The sequence below is a fragment of the Nelusetta ayraudi genome, unplaced genomic scaffold (genome assembly GCF_046127955.1).
Source record: "Nelusetta ayraudi isolate G7.1 ecotype Tasmania unplaced genomic scaffold, CSIRO-AGI_Nayr_v1 ptg000048l, whole genome shotgun sequence".
Lineage (NCBI taxonomy): Eukaryota > Metazoa > Chordata > Actinopteri > Tetraodontiformes > Monacanthidae > Nelusetta > Nelusetta ayraudi.
Window position 1 is genome coordinate 4,198,085 of NW_027466098.1, and position 22,625 is coordinate 4,220,709.

Consider the following 22,625-nt stretch of genomic DNA (forward strand, 5'->3'; position numbering starts at 1 on the left):
GTCATTTGCCTTTTTTGTAACTCAGCACTAACATCCATCAATACCTCGTGCACGCACAACTACTTGGCAGGACATCTCGTCACATTCACTGATTTTCACAAGATTGCCAACCTATTTGACCAGTGCCCTCTAAAACGGTCATAAACACCAAAACAGATGCAATAAACTTAATGATTAAAAGGAAAGCAATCTATAAGACTTAAGCTTAGACTTAGACTTTCTTTATTGTCATCGGGAAAAGAAACACGACAGTGATTCATTTCACAGCGAAATGTCTTTGCCCAGTTCCAGAAGTACAGCAACTAACTTAAATCTATATACAAGCTGAGATAAATACAATATATAAAAATATGGGATATCTGGAGGTAGAATGTTGGTGTAGCAAAAATAAATAGAGCAAATATACATAGTATAAACAGTATAAACAGCGACGAGGTGTGTTGGAGTATAAACAGTATGAACAGAATAGACAGAATAACAGTGACCAGGTAGAGGGGTATGTAGGCTGTACATGTGTAGAATAGTGCTCTGATGCTGGTGACAGTGTAGACAGTGGCAGCAGGGAGGTGGGGGGTTAACTGGCGTTTAACAGTCTGATGGCCAGGGGGAAGTAACTGTTTGTGAATCTGGTTGTTCTGCAGCGGATGCTACAGAACCTTCTGCCAGATGGGAGAACAGACCATGGTTAGGGTGGGTGGGGTCGGACAGGATCTGCTTGTTAAAACACAGCTATAAAAACAACTTAAAATTGGTTAGAAACTTACCTGTATTGTACATTCACGTCGTGTTAATAATAATCCTTTGTTGATCTGGTGGTCTTTCAGTCCAGCGCACATCTGAACTTCTTGAATTGCTTGCATTTGTGGCTCCTTCTTTTATTTTTACACAATTTCTTTTCTTTTCATCCTTCTTTCATTAATTGTTGGTGCATGTTGTGCACGTTTGTTCCAATGTGTGCACGTTTCAGACATTATGAGTGAAGTTGATGTGATTTTCCGTTTCCCTCTCCTTTTCCCTTTGCTCTTTTATGCGATAATTTGTGTCTTTTCGAGTTGTGAATGTTCTCAGCGGTTTGTTGTTTGTCGGCCTGTGAACTGTGGATTCAATTTAGTGCAAGCCTCGAAATAGAAGCATTCAGTAGAGAAATTATGTACTTGCTGACTTCCTGTTTCCAACTCAATGGTTAAACAAACCACATTCCATTTCCTCTTAAAAACCTGTGGTCTTGAAAAAGTGGTAGTTCATTTACACATTGTACAAGTCGTCTTTTTCACATCTACATTTCATACATTTCCACCTCCCACCACCACCACCACCATGTGATTGACTGATTAACAATGAGAGTTAACAAGCAATTGAACATTGTACCTAATGAAGTGGCCTCGCTGCAACCCGAGTACGAAATTAAGCAGTGATTTAAATTGAAGGGATGAATAGATTGTCAGATCTAACCTTTCTAAACTATGTTGCAAATGGTATTTGTCTAAAACTTTCTATTCAAAAGTAGTTTTGAATTTGTTATTCACCATGGCAAGTGTTTATAGACATTTCATAACCTCTATTGTGAAACACTGATGCAGGAAAGTCTTCGCCTTAATCGTCCTTTTCTCCTTTAATCCAAGTATTCATTCATCTTCTAATCATAGTGGTCCCCATGGAAACACACTAGAGTTCGGTTGACAGAGGGCGACCCTCCCGATTTACGGTACATAACTGAGATAATTTCATAAGGTCAGCATTCATTTCATGCATGTGTTACAAACCCAGACTGGTCTAGGGCAAGAGTTGGTAACACATTGAAACCAGAGGGCCGCTGAGCATAGGGGATGCAAATAAAGGAGTCAACACAAGTGATGAGAGTAAGACAGTGATTTTACTCTTTTGTGTGTGTGTGTGTGTGTGTGTGTGTATGTGTGTATGTATGTATATATATATATATATATATATATATATATATATATATATATATATATATATATATATATATATATATATATATATGTATATATATATATATATATACACAGATATAAATATATATATATACATGCTGAAGCTATTTACAAAAGCCTGCCTGCCTGCCTAACTACTCTATCCGGAAGAATAAATGCAAAAGTGGCAACCACCCCTTACCTAGTGTGGCTTAACAAAGTTTCAACCTAACTGATGCCTAAGTATGGAGGCCCCTTTCTTACCTGCTCCAAGGAAGGGCATATACAAAAGGTCCAAGGTCGGAGACAAAAACTTAAAGGTTTCACTGGGCTTTAACAGCTGGCATGGGTGACAGAGAGCATGAACTGAGCTGGACCCAGCCCTTTTATAGAGCAGCAGAGGAGTGTGATTGGTGGCGGTGGAACCAGAGAATCAGGAGCTGACCAATGAAGCCAAGGTGGGTGGATGAAACAGATGGCAGAGGGAGGGAGAAATAGACAGAACATAACAAAACCCAAGAAACAAAGTACCACTACCATACCTAGTTGGAACGTAACACACGTTGCTTGCTACTTGTGTGTGTTTTCAATAGATTTTGGCAGTTGCCCGATGTAAAGACCGTTGCTTCTACCTATTTATAATGGTGGTAGAGCAGCTGTTCCGACGGGCGGGAGGAAGAGGAGGTTCACACGGAGTGATGCGCGCACGTCCGGCTCTCCGAACAAGATGATAGAAAGAGCGCGAGAACACCAGACAGAGAGGGTTGGGGTGGTGTTGATGCTCTTTCCCAGGAGAAATAACACCACTAAAGCAATAAATACCAATTTTTATTACCTTTTTTCCAACAATGATGAAAAATGTGTTTCCAACGATGATGAAAATCGTGCATTGTCCCTTTAAAGAGTCATGCATAGTCTCCTCGTCCTTCTCTGAACTAGGTTGTGACAGTATCTATTTATATTTGTTCTGCTTTGGATCATTCAGACCCTGATGGCTAAGCACATTTGTGTTGACGTTTTGTCAAAAAGCTTCTTTTTGTGTTCAAAGTCCAGAGTTGAAGTCAATAATTTATCGTCAGCAAACTGCGGTCAAACTGCACTCAGGTGATCCACACCATGACATCACGTGGTCCACCTAACCAAATCTTAGATCTATTTCACACAACCTAAACCATTCATTCATTCATCTTCTATACCCTCTTATTCCTATTCAGGGTCACGGGGGTCTGCTGGAGCCTATCCCAGCTGTCTTAGGGCGAAGGCAGGGTGACACCCTGGACAAGTCGCCAGTTCATCGCAGGGCCACATAGAGACAAACAACCATTCACACTCACATGCACACCTACGGATAATTTAGAGTGTTCAATTGACCTCATACGCATGTTTTTGGAGTGTGAGAGGAAGCCGGAGAACTCGGAGAGAACCCACGCAGACACAGGGAGAACATGCAAACCCCACACAGAAAGGCCCCAGGTCCGGGCCCCGGAATCGAACCCACGACCTTCTTGCTGTGAGGCAGCAGCAGCGCTAACCACTGCACAACCGTGTCGCCCCAACCTAAACCACTACGAAACAAATGTGATAAATCCATTTCTGAGGACCAGTGTGCAAAATACTCAATAGTCGTCTACATTTCTTTAACATGCACCGTGCATATTTTTAAAAGTTGAATATTAGGTTAATCTTAAAGACATTTTAGTGACCATTACAGAATATATATATACATATATATTTTATTTATTTTTAAATATGAGACCCCCTTAAATTTTGCTTTCAGGCTTTCATGGGGGCCTCATCGTTTAATCGGCCTCCGTGTATTTAACACACTGGGTAGCACTGATGAAACCTTCGCCTCCACTTCCCATGTACTGAGAATCATAATCATGCAGTGAAAATTATTTCACTCTCAAAACTGAGCTGTTAACAAAAAATGCGCACTAAATCAATAATGGTAATAACCCACAGTAAATATGTGATGTGATGGGATCTATGCCAAAGGCTAAAATCATATACATTTTTTTTTTTTTTTTTTTTAAACTGAGTAGACAAATACAGTAGTCTCCATAAAAATTGATACAGGAAAACATCAGGGCCCCACTTTTAACATACCAAACTTTTTCAAAATGCTTGATATATTTCCCCAGGCCCATAGAGGTGCGCATAGAGGTGCCAACCACTGTTTTCCCCTGGTTTATTTGAACTTTAGTTGCCTTAAACTCATTTCTTATATGGGCCATTTTGTGTTTTGTTTTATTTTGTGTTTTTTTTTTCTGCCATATTAAAGTGCGGACTGAGTGGTAACAGCTGTCGTGCAAGTGTGGTTTAGTGTGTCGTTGAGTCACCTTGGCTTGCTGTGTTCAGGTAAATGTGCATGCTTTTGACCAGCTTTGATTTGGTCTGAATTGGTTGTGTGTAGTGGTTTATAATTTGCCTATATTTATGGTGACAACTCCCTGTTGTTTCGGATTGACTCCACACTAACACCTTTGATAGTGCAGTTTAGCCCCACATTCCCTTGTTTCTTTGTTCATTCAATTGATTTGTTATTTTATTCAATGCCTTATATTGTTGATTGCATTCTCTCTATAATGGCCTGCATTAAGGTCTTTGTAGTGAGCGGTATTACAGCAAGACCAGTTTTAACCAACACATGGTAAATAAAATGTCTATTTTTTTTTTTTTTTTTTTGATGTAGTGGTCTCTGGTAACAGTTTATTCTCGGTAGTGTGCACTGAGGATCACTTGGTCACAATATTAAGAATGTAGCTTATAGATAGAAACTTGGTGTGACGTTACGCCCTGTTTTACCCAGACGTGGCCTCCTCGTTTGTTTTTAAGTAGTATTATTGCAACGTGATAAAATCGTGAAAAATAATTGTCTATCCATACAGAGCCACGCTTTAATTATATCACAATCATATATTGTAACGTTTGGATGTTTCACGCTCTCGGTTTATTCTGTTCCATGTTTTAGTGAAGCTGTAGTTTTTTTGAAATTTGACTTGAGTAAACATAGAGCTTGAGCGTCTCGCTGGTGGACCAAGTGTCCTGGAAAATATGGTCACCCAAGCAAAGTCAACCTGGCGAAAATATATAATGAAGATAATCATTTCATACCAATGCAATGCATTTGAGACCATCATGTAATTCTTGATGTGCACGTTTTCTTCTTCTTCTTCTTCTTCTTCTTCTTCTTCTTCTTTTTTTTTTTTTTTTTTTTTTTAATTTTATCAGAGGCGTTGAGACAACTGGCTTCCTTTCGCTCTTATCGATAGTCGACGCCCACATCGGGAAAACGAAACTTAACGTCTGGTCCACGTTAGCAAAGGAGAATAAACCATTTCGTCACCCTCACACAGCGGAACAGCGGACTTGAGGAAGAACTACTGACATCGCAGATCATGGCTTTTCCACCGCAGACGCCTTTCTATAACCCGGTGAGTGATCTGCACTTAGAAGCAGGCTGCTCGTTCTCGCAGAATGTAATCGAGGGTAGATCTGTACATCACAAAGTAAGAACTTCTTGGCGAGTGAGTGAGCGAGTTCACCGAGTGAGTCGGTGATCAGGAAGTCGCGAAGAGCGCGAGCTCAGAGAAAAGAAAATAGAGCTCAGCTCTGTTCTCATGTACAAAGGGTGTTTTTATGGTTATTTCAATTATATATTTACGTGTGACGAATAGAGACTTAAATAAAATATGTGACAAAAATGTATTGTTGTTTTTTTCATTATGTAGCAAGAGTTTATTCCTCGATCTTAAAATAATAATAATAAAAAAAATAAATTAAAAAAAAAAAAAGTACTTGAGGTTAGTTTAGTAATGCAAATTCCGGTGGAAGTGGGCCGCTCATGTTGCAAGAGCTCCTTCTGGGAAGGGGCGTGAGTGAGTGAGCGATGGAGTCCGATAAACGCTTGTAAACTGGAGAAGAGGTTGGCAGGAGCAATCAGCAGCCACCTACTCGCACACTTGCTGGGGAGGTGGAAACGACGCCAGTGTGTCGCTTCACTAAGTGCGTCTTGCGCTTGTTTTCCAAATGTGTTATTGTTGAGTTTGCTGCGGGGAATAAATAAATAAATAACATCCAATGAAAAGTAAATGGCCTTTGTTTGATTAAAGCAGTGGTTTTCAAACAGTGTTTAATTTTGTTGATAGCATCTATGTTTGAAATCGTTGCCCACGACGCTGAAGTTCGCGCCACATTCGCCGCGGTGCTTCTTAGGTTCCGATTCCACCTTTTTTTTAAAAAAAAAAAAAATCCGCTATTTGAACATGTTTGACTAAATTATACAGTAGAAATGGACATGTGAGGTATGATTGGAAAGCCAGGGAGCTCTAGTCTCACATTCAGCTGAGATATTTCACGGGAAATCATTTTTGGCCTTTTGGGGGGACTTTAAAGTAGGCAACTTTGCCATTCACATTAATGTATTTCTCATCTTTCACAAGGATTATTTCAAAGATTATACAGTAAAACTTGACAAGTGATGTATCATTGGAAAGCCAGGGATGTCTACTATCACAATCAATTGACCTTTGGGGCGACTTCAAAGTAGGCAACTTTGTCATTCACATTACTGTATTTCTCATCTCTGTTAATGATTAATTCAAGTAATGGAAGCTGGTTCCCAGTGCTTGCATTGGCTAATCGTGATATGCAAGACTCTTGTGCATATCAGGTGGTGCCAAATGGCATGTCAGTACCACGGTTGATGGTGGTCAGCTTTGTAATTTTGGAATGGAGTTTCTTTCAGATTGTGCCCAGACCTCTCCTTACTGCTCAGAGCATCAATATAGATGCAGCTTATTTAACCAATATTACAAACTAAAGAAAAGGAAGGCAAATACCAATATTTAAAAATTTTAATAAAAAACAAAACAAAAAAACTCAAATGTAAATACTATAAAATAACAACCAAATAATATCCATCCATCCATTTATCTTATTCTGATTATGTACACAACTTGTATAGATGTCCAACATCGTCTTCAACCTGCCTCTTCTGTCCTGTCAGTCACCACAGGGGATCGGGACTGGGCAAACCAGTTCAAACGTTTTTTCAACAGGTTTGACTCTGCCCCTCCACCAACCCCGACCAACTGCCCTGCTTTTTCACACCTCTTCTCCTTCTCCTCCGCCCAGCCGCCCTTGCAGCTTTTCACTCCTCAGCTCCCCATCCATAACCGTCAGTCTTCCTCCAAAGAACACTTAAATCACCTCACATGTCAAATCTTACTGTATACTTTTTTTTAATTAATCATTAACAAAAATGAGAAATACAGTAATGTGAATGATAAAGTTTCCAACTTTGATGGAACTAGGATGAACGCCACATACGTTTTTGTGTATGAGGCCCCAGGTCAGGAGAAACTATTTGTTTTGTTGGGAGCCATCCATGTCAGATATTCAATACTGCCAGTTTTCTTTCTGATCCCATTCTGAGTAAAATTCCGGCAGGTATTGGTGACACAGTTCCAATATCGATACTTTGTGTGTGTGTTTGTGTGTGTGTGTGTGTGTGTGTGTGTGTGTGTGTGTGTGTGTGTGTGTACATACAGTATATACAGTATATAAATCACAGCGACAAACAAATGATGGGGCTACTCTGCATTGAGTGCTTAATCTAATTTAGGTTATGGCACCTCCACTCCCCTGAGTACTCACCGTGTTTGTGTTCAGGGAAGGGAACTCATCATTGATGTTGACACGGTGAAAATCTCGCACTCTGGTCCTTTTGCTAGTTCTCAGACAGCAGAGTTTTTGCAGTAGCTGAATTCTCGAGACACTCTTTTTTATCTTTATACCCAGCTGTCACAAATTCTCACGGCACACCTGGACTCGTCTCACGACACAATCTTGGAACCACTGAATTAAAGCCACTTGGGCATCGAGCATCAAAACAAGGCCACCTTGGTTTTCTGCATACAGGTCCATCTTAAAGAAAAAATAGAATATTTTGGAAAAAGTTAATTATTTGCCCAACCAAGTATTGAATACATAGAAATGAACACACTTTTCAAAAGCCTGAAATTTGTGCTGAAAACATTATTTTTTCTATTGGTCTTGTGATATTCTAATTCTTAGAGACACTGAATTGTAGATTTTCATTATCTGGGCCATAAATACCAACATTGCTAGAAATAAAAGGTTGAGATACTCCACTCTATGTGTAATGAATTGATACAAAATAAGACTTTCACTTTCTTGAACTTTTTCACAATATTCAAAATTTTTAAGAGGTACCTGTAGTCAATCTGTTCATCGTGAGCATCTGGTGCCACCGAAGTGCATTTGGTTCGCTACAAATTGTGTTGATTATGATTTGAGCAGTCTCTCCATGAACTTGCAAGGTTTTTTCCTCTTGATCTAGCAGTGTGCTTTCAATGTCCCAGACTTTCACAATGCATTTATTTTACCCACTGCTTGGAAAAGATTCACATTGGGTAAATCAGTCTACTATTTTTCTTTCTCTTTATAACTGTTTTCTAATTTTGGCCCTTAATGTCGTTCAGCTTCCATGCCATGTTAATCTCCGTTTGTCAGGGTCAGTGTCAGTGCAATAATTGGTGATTGCAACAGCTGAGGCTCTCGTCTTCCTGGGACAGGGGATCTTTTTCCTGTCTCACGGTAAAGTTTGAGTCACTCGTGCTTGAGTGTGGCTTCCTTCCTTCCACCCTCTGATGCTGATATTGCTCAGTGGCCAAACATTGGAATTACTAGTTAAAGCAAGATTTTTACAGTGGTTACAGGCATGTGTGTGAACGTAAAGAAAACTCAAGACTTAATGAATAGAATAGAATGCCTTTATTTATCCCACATTGGGGAAATTTGCATATATACTGCAGCATATACAGTGCAAAAAGATGGAAAATATATGAATTAAAAATAAATAAATAAAATAAATATACAAATTATTTACACCACTCAATAAACGTTAATAAAGAAGTGTTTTATTGCACCTGTAGTTACAGTACTTGGGGGTGTGTTTGTGTCTGCGAAACAACATAAATGCTGAGCCGAGATGAGAGAACGTTTTCCCTTGACTCATTTCAGAGGATGCCCTTTACCGGTGCCATTCACGGTGGCCTACAAGAGGGGAAGTCCATTTCCCTCAGTGGCCGTGTCCAACCTGGGGTTGAAAGGTCAGACTGAACTTCTCATCACTTATTTTTTTTTCTTCTTCTTCTGCCGCATTATCCGGGGTCGGGTCGCAGGGGCAGCAGCCTCAGCAGAGATGCCCAGACCTCCCTGGCCACACGGCTAAGCTGTGGGGCAATAAGCACGCCCACACCAGCCCGCTTGTGAACTGCTCTTAGTCTGTCCCGTCACTTGTTTTTTTTCCCCACTTTTAAAATATTCATTCCTAAACTGTGATGGTAGTTAGTTTTGTTTTTGGATTGCATTTTGTTTTTGGCAAGTTGAAAAGAAGTAATTTTTAGTTGATTTTTTTTTTGAGAATTCAATACGTCTTGGTCATTCATACAAAAAAATAAAAGTCATGAATAAAGAGCATAGTCCAATCTGACAATTGCACAAAAAGACCTATCCAGGTCCTACTGTACAGACAAAAAGTAACATTTTGGCCACTGATTCGACAGAAATATTCATCTCTTGTATTTTTCTTTTTTTTTTTTAGGTTCCATGTGAACTTGCAGTGTGGTTCCGTTCATAACACAGACGTGGCACTGCATTTCAACCCTCGCTATGACAGTTTCCCAGCTTATGTGGTTGTTAACAGCTTCCAGCATGGCTCCTGGGGCCCGGAAGAGAGGAGCTACAACTCTCCGCTCCCTGCTGGTGCCCCCTTCACCCTGATCATCATTGTGTGCCGGGATAACTTCCAGGTCTGGCGGGCCATTCATTATCAAAAGTCATCAGTAACCTTTTAATAGAGGCTTTTGTTTTCATTTTATGGCCTTGTAAAGTCGCAGTACACTCAAAATTGACCACTAGGCAAATTTGAGCCCCATTTTGACCCCCTTCCCATACTCTAAAACTCACCAAATTTGGCAAGAAGGTCTGACCTGCACAGAAATTTAACATATCAAAAAACTGTGCAAATCTGCTTTATAGCGCCCCCTTGACAACTTAAATTGCGTTTGCATCCTCTATGAAGATACCATAGGTGGTTTTGGCTTGAAAATGGAGTATGACACAGACAAGAATTTCATGAAAAAAAGTTGATCAAAAAACTTATTGAGATCCCAACCGTTTTCCTTTTACAGCCCCTTAAAGTCACAGTACACTCAAAATCGCCCAAAAATCGCTCAACATCCCCCCGGAAACTAAAATGCCCCTAGCTCCGCCTAGGAATGTCGAATCGACGTGCATCAAAAACTCACACGTTCCTCTCAACCTCTACATTCCTACGCTCTAACTTATTCTGTTCGGCAAACAGATAGTGAGATATTTCAACTTGTTTCGAAAAGCGGAGCTCGCGTCACTATGCCTCCAGTTAAATGCGCCCTGGCTTCTTTTTCAGATGAATACGTCGACAGCCTAATGGTTAGCGCACCTGACTACGACGATGGAGTATGGGGTTCTAATCCCAAATTATTTTTATTTTAATAAAATTTGCTTTCATTGTCTACTACACTTTGTATGCGTGAACAAAGCTCATATGAGATTTCAAATGTAACTGGCGAGCGCGTGTGTTCAACAAAGGAAGTAACGTTAGTCTCTGCTTATGATGTGTGCGAGTGTGTTTGTCCGTCCTTGTGTCAGTGTGTGTGACTGTGATCAAAAAATGTCATCTCTTCTATTTATTTACTTCGTTGATATTGTGTGTGTGTTTGTGTGCGTGCCCGCATGTGTGTTTATTTCAGAAGGAGCGGCGCATAGACTTCATTTATAAGTAAAGTTGAAACTGTATTTTATAGGTCGATAGCTGGCCGAGTGATTAGGGCGCATGACTAACACTTGAGAGCCCGGGGTTCGAGCCCCGCCCAAATCCTCTTTATTTTAAATACAAAGCACAAAATTTGTTTTGTGCTTTTTTGTGTACTATTGTTTGAATGTGTGAAGAAAGATGATATGAGATTTGAAACATAACCCATTAACCACTGCCAATCAAATGGTGAAGAAGCTGCTCTGTAGGTTTCATGTGTTTGTAAATGTGATCGTGATAATGAAGTCAGTGCCTCACCAGCTATGGACCTCACTGCACGTCGCTAAGCGGAACAATGATTTTCATAAGAGACGGACAACTTCTCGTTCTTCAGCCACACTGGCGAACTTTATTGGCATTAGTGACGACGCATCTGTACTCGACAAGAGCCAAGTGCAGTGAGACGTTCTCTGTCACGTACATGGTGCAAGAGTACCATCTTCTGGTCATTCAATCATACATCCACCAACATGCCTGTTTATAGTATCATTACGCCCAGGCTGGACAAAGGGAAGAAAAAAAATAACTTAATAACTGCTGTTGCCATTTGGAAGATGGTACAGCCATCATTCAAAAACCCATGTTTGTCTCATGAAGGTCTATAATTAAAAAAAAAAAAAAAAAAAACACTGTGCAAAATCTGCATAATTTGACTTACACATATGATTCATAACACTTCTTCCAGTTCTCATTTCTCATTTCTCATTTCACCCACTATGCTACATGCCACACATGCTTCAAAAGTCATCGGGGGGTGTCCACAGGGGATGGCAGATGTCGGCAGAGGGTTGGCAGGATTCAAAGGGGGTTGGGGGAAGTCAGAAGAGGCCTGCAAGGATCAGCAAGCATCGGAAAGGCTTGGCAGGATTCTGAAGGGGTAGGTAGGCGTCGGAAGGGGTCGGCAGGTGTCGGGTGTCATCAGCAAGACTGCATCGGTCAGGGGTCATCGGCAAGTGTTGAGGGGAATCGGCAGGCATTGGAGAGCATCGGCAGGTGTCGGGGGTCATAGGCAGGTGGCGGATGTCATCGCAGGCGGTGGCCACATAGACTCAGTCCTGCAAACGCTGCTTGCAGCTTTAATTTATTTTTGCTTTTTACCTGCAAAATTTAATTTAATGGATTAAAACCGTATTAAATGTATTTTGCTTAAATGTTTTTTAAAGGTCAGTGACAATATTTCTTTTGTTAGATGTTAATCCCAATCTTAACCTTGTTTTCCAGATCAATGTCAATGGCTCCCATTTCATGGATTTTAGACATCGCATCCCATTTCACCAGGTGGACACCATCGCAGTGTCTGGAAAAGTTGAAGTCTCCTCCATTGCCTTCCAGAACCCTGTGGTGAGTTTACCATCAGAACATCACTGTAGCCCTGCAGGTTCGGTTTGCAGCCATGTCCTTTCGGTATAACCACCAATACTAGTAACCAGGTTTATAACCAGGGTTATGAAACTAGTGAGGTACAAACCATGCTCGTGTGCAAGCAAAATATTTTTGAACATTATTTATGAGCAAAAAGTAAAATAAATGGTCTTTTAAAGTGTTCAATTACACAAATACACAATCACATAATGTTGTTGACTGGATCTTTATTATGTTCTGGCCCTCTCAGTCATAGATATGTATTATTGGAGTTTTGGAGGGCTGGCTGAATTCTCCAGAGGGTTCAACTCACTGAAAGTACAACAAAAGGACAAACAGACAGACTTATGATCAGTTAATGCAAATGTGACAAATAATACTGCTATATTCATCTCCATTTTAACCATGTAAGCATTTGAAAACAAATTATTATTGACAAAGGCTGTCTAATCTTCACAGTACGACCTTTTGGAAGGCTAGATGGATCATAGCTAACCGTTCCCACATTTGATATTAGTCTTGTTTATTAATAATTTTGCGTAATGCTAGTTGACTATGACCAGCAATATTTTCTACCACAGTAAAATTGACTATTGGGACAACTTCACATTGGCCATTTAAGGCTTTCTTTGAAGTTATCCTTAACAATAATAACTGTTTGAGAGTCTTGCCATAAAATGTTGAGAAGACCATTTATATATTGCTGTCACACATCCAAGCAGTTGGCAGGTAGGCAGATTTTAAAACCCTGAATGCTTTATTGAAAAGTATGTAGACATAACATTTCTCCTGTGCATGACATAACATTACAATCGATTTCTATATTGCATTTTTTTAAATGCACAGTAAGTTCTTCAGAACCTGGCTGCAAAGAGATATGCCTTGTGGCTTTTCACGTCGCCAAGTAATCACAGCTAGGGAGGGGGAATGCAGCCTTAACTAAAGTGTCAAAATAAAAAAAAAAACTAGTTGTTTTTCGGCTGTGTTTTCTTTTTGTTTCAACAAAACTACTGTATTATCATGACAGATGTGCAAACTGGCGAATGTGTTCATTCCTAACCTCTAATTTAGGTCTCAGCACATGCAGATATTTTGCTTCCTCTCTTTTCTTCTTTTTCTTCTTCACCCCAAAACCAAAACATGTCCAGTCAGTGTCGGTACACGTGATGCGCTGCGGCGTGACGTGTATGGCTACAAGTTACATGACCTCATATGTAGGAACACAATTTGTTTTATTTTATTTTATTTTTTTTATATACAAACACAATTTCTGATTGTCGGCTGTAACGGTTAATATAGTTTGTGATCTTTCTATGAATTCGATTTTCATATTTTTTTGTAAAATATTTTTATTAAAGAAATGTATACATGTATATATATATATATATATATATATATATATATATATATACATATATCCATATATATACATTCATCATTCATTCATTCATCTTCTATACCCGCTTATTCCTATTTTAGGGTCACGGGGTTCTGCTGGAGCCTATTCCAGCGGTCTTAGGGCGAAGGCAGATATATATATATATATGTATATATGAATATATATGTATATATATATATATATACGTATATATATATATATATATATATATATATATATATATATATATATATATATATATATATATATATATATATATATATATATATGTATATATATATATATATATATATACATACATATATATATACATATATACATATATATATATATATATACATATATATATATGTATGTACAGGAAATAGTTACCAAGGTATTTACCTAGGGTATCTCATAAGTAGTTACGGCCATGCTAGTGACTTATGCTCAAATTACTGTTATTACAAAGAGCAAAAAACAAAACCAGACAGCTGCAGAAGGGCCTTCTCACTGGACAATTTTCAATTTCCTACTCATCCTGCATATGTTGATAATGGTGCCTGTCCCACGCAGGCCGTCTTCCCTCCTCAGCACAGCTTCGCAGCGATGTCTGGGTTCCCCGCCATGCCTGGATTTCCAGCCCAGCCTGTGTTCGCGCCGCAGCCTGTGTTCACGCCGCAGCCTGTGTTCCCGCTAGTATGTCCTGTAATGCCTGCAAATATCACACTTGTGTTGATAAACCAAAATTTATATCCCATTGCTGAGGTGTCTTGCCATTGAGCAGGTAATTTTTCATTATGTCATTTGTTGAAATGCGTCCCACCGCTCCTGCTTGCCTCTCCTGAATGTATGGAGAGAAAAGAAAATATTATAATATAAATATAAATAAAAAGAAGATATTTTTCCTCTTTGAATAATTTCATGAGTCAACAGACTTACACAGTGTTGTTACTGCAAAACACCAGCACCTTGTTTGTCTTCCAGATCACAGCAGGAGTTGTGATTGCTTAACTTGCGCTGTCTTTGTTCAGGCTGTCCCATACAAGAACACCATTAGTGGGGGACTTCACCCTGGCAGGACTATTATGATCCAGGGGACTGTGCATCCCCATGCCTCAAGGTCTGACTTGGATGGATTGTAGTGTTGACGTTGGTGCCATTTTCAGGATTTGTGTGCAAAACAATAGAGAAAAAACAGATTAGCAAATGCAGTGTTGCATCTTGTTAACCTGTCCATTTGCCCAAACCCTGCATTTTCCCTCAGGTTTCATGTGAACTTTTGCCATCCCACTGGCGTCGCCATGCATTACAACCCGCGGTTCAATGAGAACACAGTGGTTCGAAACAGCAACCAACATGGCCAGTGGAGTGTCGAGGAGCGTGGGGGAAGAATGCCCTTCATCAAGGGACAGCCCTTTACGGTACTAACATGGTTTCTGTGCACTGAAGAAAACTTAGAAAGAAAAAAATATGTGACCTCTTTCAGATGTCTGAAATGTAATTCTATCAAAATTTGGTGCATATTTGGTGGAACTTTTCTTTATTTCCGTCATTAATTCCAGTGATCAGCACCTTATGAGAACACTTTTAGTATGTGTTACTCTCCTCATCGCACTGCAGACAACCTGCCATGGGCAAGGGGCACACACTTGTATCATACCAATGGCCTAACCTGTAAAATTAGCAAGTCATCTTTTAAAGTAAACAGCACTTCAGAGGTACTTGAAACTTTTTTTTGACCATCGCATAGCGTTCTTTTCACCAGAGTGAGATTTGACCTGAACCCTATCTAAAGGCACATTTTGCAAGACAGGTGTTTAACTGGCCTGTAATTACTAACTGCTTGATTTGTTAGCAATACCGATCAGTAACTAACTGGCACTTCAATACATGTTACATAGTTAAACTAACATGCTTACATTTGATTTGAAAAAACAACAATCTTACCCCCTCCACAGTTCGGAAGAGACAAATTAGTTTTAATCCCAGACATTCGATGTATGTAAAGTTATGTGTTGATAAAATGTTGGACGCTAACTTGGAAATTAGGTCCTTTGTCCAAAATTGTGAATCAAACACCCTTAAGTGATATTTATTTTTTGTATGTATCCATAAAAAAGTAAACTGAACAAAAACAGTGTTCTCAAAATATTTCTTACTCTTCTTTCAGCTGACCATCTGTTGTGAGAATCAGTCCTTCAGGATCGTGGTCAATGGGACGCAGATGCACAACTTCAAGCATCGCTTCTTTCCCCTGCAGCAAATCAACATCCTTGAGATCGAAGGTGACATCAGTCTAACATCTGTAATGTTGTAGAGATCTCAGCGCCCAATGTCGCCACATTGAGGCTCTAATCCGTCCATTCCATCCACTGCTTTTATTAATCAGCCAATGCTAAGCAGCTCCATATACTCCAGATATCTCAGGAATGTGTTTGTCTGCTCTATAATCATACCACATGTATACAGTTTTCCAAACCCAGTTATCCAGTTCATAAAAAAATGTTCAGCTTTATCAGGTTGAGGATTTTTTTGTATATGGTTGAATTCAGTATTCTTGGATTTGATCACTCAGTAGAGAGGATTAAGGATAGGGGAGGTTGAAGAATCAAAATACACATCTGACTTGTGTATGCTGTTGCACTGACACCAAGTTTTTTGAATTGAACACCTGCCACGGTGATGACAATAAGTAGAACAACTCTCACTAATTCCTTCTGAGTTAAAATAAAAAACTGTGTGACAACCAGTGTTTTAGATTTTTGTCGTGCTCAAACTGGACCTGACCAAAAAAAAAAAAGCATTTTAAACAATGTTGTGGAAAAAATACTAAAGATCAACGAGGAGATGCGAAGGTCTTTTGGATCTTTATTACTGAGCTCAGGGCAAGCACACACACACAGCAAGTGTCTGCATGGTCTTGCAAAGAAGGAACAAACTTGTACATCTTATATAGGTTGAACCGTTGGAGGGTTGGCACCCTCTGGCCACCGAGACGCCCGTGAACAGGTTAACAGAACAAAGTACTTTCGTTGCCCTTTAGCCACAGACAAAAAATGGACATTTATGATTACATAAACATGTGTGATGTACATATAAGGTAGTATGAATAGTAACAGGACAAAAAGTTCATGCAGAGTGCATGCTCACTTCCCCAGGTCAACTGAGAGGGCAAACCAGACAGATATGAAAAATGCTACTAGACAAGATATGAAAAAACACTCCAAAGCATGTGCAGAGAAGTCACGAGGCAGGCTTAAGGCCTTTAGTTACAATTTTCCATTACAACAACAACAAAAAAAACAAAAAAGTGCAACATTTATTTAACAAAACAGCTGTGCAAAAATTAAAGCATATTCTTTTCTATTCCATAAATGTATTCAAGGCAAAATATAAAGCACTCCACAAAGGACAGACATCTTATTAGAGGGACAGAATGTCAAAATGTTTTGGACATCAAGTCAGAGAGACCAGAAACTCGCATCCACAGTGATTTCATACATTCTCATAATGTTTATTTGACTAATTCACCAACCTTACAACGTGTGGCTGTATGGATACTACCAGCCATGATAAAACAGGAACAGAAACCACATGTCACCAAACTGTTACTGTTGTGTTGAGGCAAAACCAAAAAGCATGTGCACAGCTCAACTTTCCAAAAGAAAAACAGGTGCTACCTGATGACGTGGCATCTCGGTGACACAGTGTACGTAGACATGTTAAAGGTATGTTACGTTATTTCGACTGTTACAATCTGCACAGAATCTAAAATCCCTCGAGGCAAATTGTCTTCACGAACTCAGGCAATGCAAATAAAATGTAATTGATTGGAGAACGTGAAGGTGGATTCTAATTTTGAAGTGTATTTTACTTGCCACTTGCACCCACGGAAAGCAACAGTAAAGCAACGTTTGTTGACTTTGCTTGCTCTTTCGGGCCTACTGAGGCAACCACAGCTGACAGAGGAGAGGAGGCAGAGTGCAGTGAAGGTGTCCGATGGCAGCTGACACTAAGTTTACAGAAACGTTGACTGCACTGACTGCTTTTGTGTCCATGGGGTTCCACAAGGAGGCTGAAATAAATGAGAAGGGAATTAGGACTTGAGTAGACTCCACAGTCCCTGCCTCCTTTTAAAAATTAGACTTCTATGTGGGGTACATGAAAATGAGATACATTTTACGCTTGATCAAAGACAATTTCAAAGAATCTTTTCAGCAATTTGAAAATGACCGGCTTGTAAATCTAAAAGTCTGAGGGCAGTATGTCAATTAGAGAAGCCAGAAAAAAAGAAAGAAAAGAAAAAAATTGGACCCAATAGACTGTTGCATTGTGTCATTTGAAGTGTTGATGGTGGCAGAGGTCAAGCTAAATACTGGCAAACGTGGAAAACTTGTCATTCACCTCAAGCTTTTTGTAGCAGAGTGGTTCACTGTCTGTTCTGCGGTTTGTGCTCGAAAAACATGAAGTCTATGAGGAAGCACGCTCCCATCAACACGGCCTTCACCTTGGCATCCAGGTCTGGTTGGAACGAGATCCCAAAGTTGTCGGCGTTGGTGGTGTACTCCTGCACAAAGCCGGCCCACTGCTTGCTGATCTGCCCCACCTTGGACGCCTCGTCCAGCGACATCACCTGGAACACGATGTCAGACATGCACGAGCAGTTGCACAGCGGGCCCTTGATCTTCAGCTGGGGCTCCTTCCTCTCATTCAGGACGGTGAACTTGGGCAGGAAAGGATGCCAGTTCTGCTTGAGGTAACCGATGGCGTTTCCTGGCGGGCTCTGCACCTCCAGTTCCTGAAGGCAGCACGGGAAGCAGCATAGGGTGCACCTCATGGGCCGGACCAATTTCACGATGAGCTGCCCCATGTTGTCGTAGACGTTGATGGTGAAAGGTCTGCTGGGGCCGTGCACCTGCCTGCCGAAGACGTTACTGACCTCTTTGGCTACGAACATCTGTTGACCCGAACTGTTTTTGACGAGGTAATTGTTTTCCGTCTCCCAGCCAGACAGGACTTCAAGCAGATCCACCTGCTGTTGGACCTGGAGCTGGTCAAGCTGAACCAGGTACTCTAGTCCAGGTGGACAGCCGGGCGGCCGGACTGGTGGGGGCATGAGTTGAGGGGCGGGAGGTTGCGTGTATGGTGGAGGCGCAGTCTGAGGTCCCGTGTTCTGACCGGTGATCGTGGGAACATGGTACACGGGTTCCGCGGGCAGGGTGAACATCCCCATTCCAGGATACGCCATGACACAGTCTGTCTGTCAAAGGCCCCAAACGTATAAGCAAACATAAAGTGTTCCCACACGACAGTGGAGTGTCACATGTTCATCTGCAAAAAAAAAGTGGATAAAAAATGATTGCTTCAGGATCTGCAGATTATTTAGAGGACATCTCTGCTGTGTTGGATTTTAAAAAATGCATTTAGAGTTTTAAAGCTACAGTGTGTAAAATTTGGCTTGATTTATGATTTTTATATTGGTCAAAGCTTAACATACTGGCCATATATACATGAATAAAAGTGTATACTCGCAGGACAATAAAAGTAATTTGGTTTTCCTACCCTTAGAATGGTTGTCATAATATAATATATGTATATATATATATATATATATATATATATATATATATATATATGTACATATATTGCGCAGTCAACTGGGCTTCTTTAAAAGAAAATAATACACATTGGACCTTGAAGAAACAAAAGCCAACTTGTCAAACACACACACACACACACACACACACACACACACACACACACACACACACACACACACATATATATACACACACAACACAACAGTGCACTTTAGTTAAAAAACAAGTCACCTTGCACTCGGTAAAAGAACGGAAAACATTTTTTGTACCTTATGAGATATTAATGCAAATAGTTTTCTAATGCCACACCTAGATACGAAATGGTAGCCAAGCTAGTTGATATTTTACAAGGTATAAACTCTTGATAGTTTATTTAAACCAAATACACTCTAAAACCCTGCATAGCATCCTGGCACTCGTTCTAATACACCGATACACAGTTGGACTCCAGACTCTTCTGATCACTGCAGTGATAATTTGCTTCGTATGTCGCCACCTGCAGCATAGCATTGGTAGCGTGCTGATGTTGAGCACTTTTATGGTCTGAAGATTAAAGTTCTGTTGTGGCAGCGACTTTGTTTCCCATCATACCGAGATTTGGACAACATTTTGGGGTTTGGATATTTTTGCATCTTTAAAACAATAAAAACACAGAAAACAGCACTCACAGTACCTGCTTGCCTGGCCAGGACAGTGGGGCTCTTTTATAGATAAATTGCATGTGTCTAAACAAACATGTACAGGTCTGCACAGCTAATGTTTTTTAACCACCGCATCCTTAACTAGAATACAATTATTTTTTTTAACAAACAAGTACTTACTGCATGAGTGTGTTGATAAGATAGTGTCTCCTCAGTGGACTTACCACCCAACAACAGATGCGAGATACATGAGATGTGTTGTAGTGACTTAATGACTCCTTGGCAACAGCTTTCTTTAAAAAAAAAACACACAGGTGGAGAGGTGTCAGGTTGCTTCTTCTGTTGTCTGGGATCTGGGATCCTCACTCACCGTCACTATAGCTTAAACTGGCTTCGGCTAACAACCTTTATCTCTGACTGTCTTTTATTGTGAACACAAGAAGAGAAAAAGACTTAAACTTGGGGGATCGAGTCTTTTCAAACTTTGGCCCTAAATAGTGAATTACACAGTCCTTGGTAGACCCTCATCCACTGTTTTAAAAAATGGCCTTGAAGAAATGTTTTAATTCTGTCGCTTTAAACCGGGAGTGAGATCTTTTGGTCTTTTATTTCTGGATCCCTTTATCTGAATTAATTTCAAAGCTTGGCCGAATTCCGAGCTAACCTGGCTGGACTGGATGTGTTTTCTGACCACACTACTACCATTATTTCCACTACTTTTTTTTTTTTTTTTTTTTTTTTAATCATTGTTAATGTTATTTCACAATATTAAATTTATTATGAAGCTTGTGCCACATCAATTGAAGCACAAGTGCATGTATTTTAGTTGACAGGTGTTTATAAATTAGGTCTGTCCTAAAGACTGTAGACTGAAAATCCAGGCTTCATTTAAACCTGCAACAGTGCCTACACAGTACATAGTTATAATAATAAATAAGAAATATATAGTAAATGTCCATTATTTTTACACAGTGAACACATTAAGAAGTGACTTCCAGCAGCAGCAGCAAATAAGACATTATTGTGAAGATTCAGAGAGAGAGTTAGATTAATAAATCCCCCCCCCCCCCCAATCATTTAGGGATGCACTGTGACTCGTTCTGATCACAGTAGAATGGAACCTCAATTAGTATCACTGGTAATGGCACTGTTACCCAGGCTGTTTATATTTACCAAATAGCTGCTTTAGCATGAAAAAAAAATGTAAATAAAGTTTTTGTTTTGGGAACTCATGACACAAATAATTGAAGCGTAATTTTAGTTTCCCTAGTTTGCACTGCCACTCTTATTAAGACACTGAATACACAATATTTAAATTAAAATAAAATGTTTCTAATATTATTTATGTATTGTCTTTCTTAAAGTCGTACAAATTCCTGGACAGAGCAAATCAGAAAAAAAAAAAAAAACCTGTGACGTCACAGTCAATACTATACTTGTCGTTGTGACTTTAATCTTTAAATTTTATGACGTTAATTGAAAACCAGAATAGGAACCGGTCGGGTTTCCTATTGTGACACGGTCAGGCTGTAGCTGCACAATTTGGCCAGCAGGAGGCGCCAGCCAAGCGACTGTGGCTGCTGCTCCTGGACCTCCAGAGCTGCTCTGGGAGCAGCCAGCTTTGATAGCTCAAAGCCAGTCTGCGGCTTCTGTAGCCTGCGAGCCGTGCTGCACCCTCTAGACCGGCTGTGGTCCGTTCACCGTACCGGAGAACAGTAAGTATCTCTCTTCTGAATAAACATGTGTTCTTAAGGCCAGTAGGTAGCGTTCGGACTGGCAACCGCTTTGGCACACTCGTTCATTTCCACGGGATGTCCAATGTCTCGTTCCTGGATTTGCTTCACCAGAAATGAGGGCAAAGAACTGAGGGCTGTGACTTGAGCCAATTAGGCTAGTTAGCTAGTGAAAACGCTCACTGAAAAGTTAAACCAAATTCCAGCGGATACGGTGGCCGTTTGTAATTTCGAGGCGTTTCCCACCGCGGCCTGAGGGATGGGTACAAATGGAAATACTTGGTCTTATTAGCTAACGTTACACCTACACGCGAAACGATAGACCAGCTAGCTAATGTAGCCGAAAAGCTACACCTATTTTAGCTCCACACTGTCATGCCTTTTTGTTCCGACTTCAGACCGAGTGTGAAGAGTGGCCAGGTTCTGCTTTGTGCATATGATTGTGCCAGCTTTTTAGCATATTTCTTCTTTTAGCGGCCGTGCACGCCAACAAAAGGCTGTTGATGCCTTCAGATTTAACCGAGCTCGCCGTTTTCACGGGACCGCTGTGGTCAATGCAGTGTGGATGTCATGCTTGTGTTGACACACGGCTCTCTTCTCTCCCCCCCCCCAGGACAGGAGTTATTGACTGAACGTCAGGAAGGGGAGACGTGGGTTCGCAGGGAGATTATCTACCCGGGCGGCCTTTTACTATTTCAAAGAAACACAGTGACAGCTTTTGTGGCGCGATCGTTCATTTAGACGTCCTGCCGGGCGCTTTATGAGACTTTGATAAAGTATTGGATGAGCAGCCGGGGAAGTATAAATAGGCGAGAGATCCACGCACGTAATTAAAGCAGGGGGCGGCTGTTTGTTTGGGACCGTAGCCTGTGGAGGGAGTTGCGAAGCCGGTGTCGCCCCCCCCCCCCCCCACTTAATGAGTTCCAGGCTGGAAGTTGTCTGTCTGTCTGCATACGACAGGAAGAGTCCCAGAGACTTCTTTCTATTTTTCACCGAGGCTTCGGAAAAGGAGCTGGTTCACAGTGACGGCAGGAATGTGTAGTTTCTTTGGGTCCTGCCAAGCTCCTCGAGTGGGCCTCCACAAGCTCGAAAG

The 22,625-nt window shown here is 40.5% G+C and overlaps 2 protein-coding genes and 1 pseudogene across 7 annotated transcripts in view; 2 read left to right on the top strand and 1 right to left on the bottom strand.

Moving 5' to 3' along the window:
* The first annotated feature begins 5,297 nt into the window (after nt 1-5,297).
* On the top strand, nt 5,298-16,304 carry LOC142895052 (galectin-9-like). Its single transcript, XM_076035780.1, has 8 exons — nt 5,298-5,368; nt 8,982-9,070; nt 9,565-9,772; nt 12,037-12,156; nt 14,132-14,254; nt 14,590-14,678; nt 14,823-14,979; nt 15,729-16,304. The coding sequence occupies exons 1-8, from the start codon at nt 5,333-5,335 to the stop codon at nt 15,873-15,875; spliced, it is 969 nt and encodes a 322-aa protein (XP_075891895.1). The 5' UTR covers nt 5,298-5,332; the 3' UTR covers nt 15,876-16,304.
* A 1,572-nt stretch (nt 16,305-17,876) lies between these two features.
* On the bottom strand, nt 17,877-20,089 carry LOC142895053 (phospholipid scramblase 1 pseudogene; annotated as a pseudogene).
* Nucleotides 20,090-21,356: 1,267 nt separating this feature from the next.
* The window catches only part of myo18ab (myosin XVIIIA b), a 119,747-nt gene continuing 118,478 nt past the window's right edge, over nt 21,357-22,625 (top strand). For all 6 annotated transcript variants that reach the window (XM_076035808.1, XM_076035810.1, XM_076035796.1 and 3 more), the window contains exon 1: nt 21,357-21,514. The gene's annotated coding sequence lies outside the window, so the exon portion shown is untranslated. The remainder of the gene's footprint in view (nt 21,515-22,625) is intronic.